Raw genomic sequence first — 5,000 nt, 5'->3', positions numbered from 1 at the left:
GCCAGAGGTGTGGGGTTTGTTTGTTTGAGCAGGTTGAAGTTTTGGCGATTCAGCTCATGTGGACCTGCTATTACCTGCCCATCCATACACTCACAAAGAACAGCCCCAACACTAGGAACTTCATACCCTACTCTTCTCGAATGGCGTGTGGCTTCTTTACCGTCCCACAGGGAACTTCTGAACATGGAAGATATTTGTGAGACGGGGCATACGGTTTATAGTTCTTATCCGAGAAGACTTGAAAGTCTAACCATTTTGTGGGTGTAACTAATTACAAAGGCAGCACTTTCTCCTCACTTATTTTAAGAGGAGTGGGTTCGGCCGTAGTCTCACGATCTCCCGCATGGCAGCCCGGTTCTCAACCAACTGGGCCACCGGTGCGCGGTAACCAATTGAACCGCTACCGGGTAGCCCTGTCTGCCCTTCATACGCTCTCATCGGGACATCTTGGCAACAGGAGAGCACAGAGTTCAAAGCGCGTTAAAAGGTTGTGACAGATGTGCGTCAACTCTAATTGTTAACTCCTTCTCGGAAACTATGGCACTCTTCTTTGAGAAGTGGTCCTGAAACCCCTATGCCTGTCAGTGCTGTGAGAGCTAACATACGACAGGAACCCCGTAAAGGCGATGAAAATCCTTAAATTACCAAAGTTTTGAAGTGATGAAGAGGTCTTCACGCTTCAGCTTTCCTTCTTGAAACAATTCATTTAGTGCATCACCGATTTCAGCTTCGTTAACATAGATATGTGCGCAATCAATGTGTCTATATCCATGGTGCAGGGCAAGCTTTACTGTTTTGCCTACTTCTCCTTTCTTTGATTTCCAGGTTCTGTGGAAGTTTGTAAAAATCAAAAAAGAAGTTGTGAAACTGGCAGACCCTGGAAAGTGCCGTACTTCGAGTAACACCTATTTCAAGTTCCAATCTTCTTAAGATTGGTTTGAAAGCAGCCTTGCCGCAGTTAAGATTCAGCATGCTAGAGCTGTTTTCAAATGAGTGTTGAAAGAAAGTAATTAGTAAATTGCTTTGGGTTTGCATTATTTCACTCGGTGATTGGTTCAAAGTTCGCGCGCCATTTTTTCAACCAATCAGAAATGAAACCAAAACCATCGTGGCTAGCGCGTGCACAGTTTCCCGCGCTTTGTGTCGGCTACGTGTAATTGCTTTAAGTTTTGATTGGTTTACTGGATTGTCTCTTTCCTTTTTGATTGGTCAAAGTAATTTCTTTGATTTTGGTTTTACGACACTCAATCGAAACTCGCTCTAGTTGATGATGATGATTGCTAAATCACATACCTAGGGATCACATTAACACAGATTGCTGGCAATCCTCAACAGGCGCGTGTCTGCCTCTTCCTTAGGTGCTTCGTTATGCATTTTGTTCACTATCAAGGGAAGGAGGAGTGACTGGTAACGAGCGCGAACTGCGAGGAGCCTTGCGCGCAAATTTACATCGCAAGAGAGACGTCTGGGAACAACACAGGGCGCGCGCTCTGAGTCAAATGTGTTGTGCTTTGTCACACAGTCTCGACAAACGGCAGTTTCTCTCGGTTGCGCGATAAAACGCAATTGACTCAAAAATCACGCGGGCTCGAGTAAAATTGGAGGGACTGCAGGTAATCTTTTATTAGCACCGTAAAAGTGCCGGATTTGCGTGGCGGCTTAAGGGAGAGTGCGAGAGTACAACTATAGGGTTATTAACACCATAAAAACAGATTTGCCAACCAGCAACAAACTATATCATCTGTATCTTCTATGCATGCGGAGATACTCAAGTGGTCCCACTAGAGATCAAAGTCCACTTGGCAGTAATCCAGGATTAACTGCGAACATAGCATGCCTATAGCGGGAATGCGAATGCAAACAAAATGACTGGAGCTTCGAACGACTCGACTTAAAATTTTAAAAGACACTTAAAATACACACCCCAAACCAATAAGGGGCATCATCGCTCCATTGTTAAGCTTGACATATCCCGCGGCCTTTGAGAGAAGAACAATAAATGGTCAATACGTAATTTAGAATATCAAACCCGTTTTTGCATGGGCGGGAGGGGGAGGTAGGGGACCTAAGCTGTGTGCAGTCCCACACGTTTTAATACCAACTTCCTGTCGTTTCGAATTCCGTGTTATCATTTGTCTGTGTCTACCAGGCTCTAGCGCTCTTTGAGATCCCTCTACCCGTTCTGATCTGACTGCAACACTTCTCTCAACCTTTTCCCTCCGTTGCCCTTTCTTATATAGGCACCAGCACAGAAAAGCAAGCCTGTTTTTTTGTGCCCCCTCCCCCTCCCCCTCCCCTTCCCTCTCCCCTCCGATTTAAATTAAGGTCACTGACACCAAGGCATGAACTGTTTGGAACAGAATAGGCACTACTTCCTCTCCATCTCATCTCACCTCAGGAGTCAGGACCCCCCTTAAAACGTAATTATTACGGAAAAGTGGGTGTTTGTAGTGGGGCTAGGTTGCGCTTTCACAAACCAATAGGCACCATGGAATGAAAGTTAGAAAGATTATCACAGTTAGACAAGCAAGTTCAAGCCTGAAAAAAATCTGAAACAGGATTCGAGAACGGGATCCAGGAAAGGGATTCGGGAACGGGATTCAACATATTACCGTGCGATTTGTGCTGCAGAGTCTACTGGGTCGTCATTGGGGCGTCACGCAACGTTTCCTCCCCCCAAAGCTACCCTCTGAGCTGTGAGTTCAAGTTATGTCCCACAAGACGAGATTGAAATGATTTCTTGTTCATTTTCCTTGCACGGTCCAATTTATGAAGTTTCATAAATTCTATAAAAACAGATCACGAAAGATTCTCTTCAGTCATGCTGACACAGCTTATTCTGCTCTGTTACTAAATTAAAGTGAAATCCTTCGACACGAAGTTCTTTGTAAAGAGAAACGAGAATGACTGGCGATCAGTAAAGTTTGAAGTTTCGTATTTTTATCGCAGCTGGTTTTTCGTCTTGTTAAAATGTTTAAAAGTTCGGCGTACACTAATAATCGCGTGACGGAAACCGATTCACTGAATTTCAATTCATCTAGGGTCAATGTGACTGGGGTTATGCAACTATCAACGTTAAGCCCCAGGGAGGAAGGGTCGGGCATGGGGTGGGGATTTTGACATTTTCATAACAATTCAAATTCCCCACCCCCGGGACAAAATAATTGGTCAAAAATGTCCACCCGGTGGCAAGTGAAGGTGGTAAAATGTCCTTTGTACGATCAAAATCCCTACCCTGGGGACAGACCTCACGATCAAACTCCCGTGGTTAGCCCGATCCCCCCTCCCTGGGGCTTAACATTGATAGGTGCATTACGTAAACAACCCAAGAAATTTCGGAGGTTTCATCGGCTAAAAAAAACTGCATATGAAAATTACAGTTTCCTCAGAACGTGGTAGCATTAAAAAAAAAATAAGCAGACTGATTTATACATGATATTTGGCATAAATTTGGCTCGTGGAATCGTCCCAAATCGATGTCATGTCTTCAAATCACGTATAGGATCTCTTTCAGCAAATAAACTGTGGTGTCCCTTGAAGACATTTTCGATAAATGGCTTCTTCATCGTAATTAAGTCGCCCTCAAATGTAAAATGAGTGAAATCTTTCGTGAGCAGTAAAGAAAATCATCTCTCCATTTCATTTAGCTTACCTGGGTTTATATTATTACAATGTGGTTGTTTGTAATGAACTTGTATCCTCTACTGAAAGATTTCTATTTTCCATGTTTCGAAGAAAATTAGCGAGATTAACTTTATTTTATCATAGCTAGGACACTTACCATTATTGCTTAATTCCAACTTTATCCTCCAACGTATCGTGTAACGATTTTTTACTTTGCACCATCAAGGTCAAATCCAAGTGATCCATGAGTATCGCGTCTAGTATTTATGCAAAGTGTGTACGTAGTTGTCCCGGTCACCTGTTTTTCGTCACGCAAGCGAGCTTCGACAAGTACCGTGACGGACGGGATCGGCTATTCATCGAGTTACGAGTTGAGTTGAGTTTGAGTTGAGTTTGAGTTAAGTGTGAGTTAAGTTTGAGTTAAGATTGAGTTACAGTTTTTGGCGTTTATCGGAATTAAAAGTAATAAATATTCAGTACAAGTCACCTCGAAAACTGTTTTCTCCGCGTTGAAGGATATATTTGCATAATAAGACTTGGGATCTTTGCGCACTCCAGGTTCTGGTTCTCACGCAATGGAATGTCGAGTCGTCGGCAAGCGTTCGAAGTGGTGATCTTTAATTGTTAATAACAAAAATTGTCTTTCTGGATCGCTATTCAACCGGTTAAAAAAAGGTCTACAGACAAGTTTTGAAATCAGAGTATTGAAATTGAAAGTATGTCTATGATCTGACCAAATCACGATAGACATTTCTTTCTGTCTATACTTTTACCATCTTAAAACTTGCATCGCTTTAAATCATGTTGCATAAAGCAGTTTACAGTTATTTCTCATTCTTTATTTATTTCCTTGTTAATTAATTTTGGTTTTTCTTGTACGGTTTCTTTTGTTTTTGCAAGTACATAAACGAGAACTGACAAAGGAACTTCTGTTCAAAGGCTAGGATTAGTAAGGGAAAAAAAAAGCGTTCCAGGTTCCGGATTCTATATTCTACATAAACACTCCTGCAGCTCACTAGTTCGATAACGTTTTGTGTGGTAGCCGATCATGAAAACCACGCTGCTGGACGACAAACAGTACGTTTCATCGTTTAGCCGCCAGGGCTATAAGCTGGCTTAACAGTAAATCCCATCCTTAGCCTTACAAGAAGACATCTTTTCTGTGTCGAATAGACTTGATCGCTAAAAGAAAAGAACAACCGCGCGCCGGTGGATCAGTTTGTTATGCAGGGGATCGTGAGTTCGACTCCGGCCGGACCCGCAACACTCAGGGTCTTAAAATAATTGAGGAGAAAGTGCTGCCTTTGTAATAACATCCGCAAATGGTTAGACTTTCAAGTCTTCGCGAATAAGGACTATAAATCGCAGGTCCCGTC

At 42.8% G+C, this 5,000-nt stretch overlaps 1 protein-coding gene across 2 annotated transcripts in view; it reads right to left on the bottom strand.

The window, feature by feature from the left end:
• The window catches only part of LOC137994468 (aldo-keto reductase family 1 member A1-like), an 11,455-nt gene extending 7,554 nt beyond the window's left edge, over positions 1-3,901 (bottom strand). The window contains exons 1-3 of one of the 2 annotated variants that reach the window (XM_068840045.1): positions 3,782-3,901; positions 1,924-1,979; positions 646-828 (exon numbers count right to left, since the gene is read on the bottom strand). In XM_068840045.1, the coding sequence (XP_068696146.1) occupies positions 646-828; positions 1,924-1,979; positions 3,782-3,784 (242 nt within the window). In that variant the 5' untranslated portion in view covers positions 3,785-3,901. The remainder of the gene's footprint in view (positions 1-645; positions 829-1,923; positions 1,980-3,781) is intronic. The other variant, XM_068840046.1, reaches the window with a different exon arrangement.
• Between the last annotated feature and the right edge of the window lie 1,099 nt (positions 3,902-5,000).

This window comes from Montipora foliosa, chromosome 3 (genome assembly GCF_036669935.1).
Source record: "Montipora foliosa isolate CH-2021 chromosome 3, ASM3666993v2, whole genome shotgun sequence".
Taxonomy (NCBI): Eukaryota; Metazoa; Cnidaria; class Anthozoa; order Scleractinia; family Acroporidae; genus Montipora; species Montipora foliosa.
The sequence above is the reverse complement of the archived record's forward strand: the minus strand, read 5'-3'. Positions and strand labels throughout refer to the sequence as shown.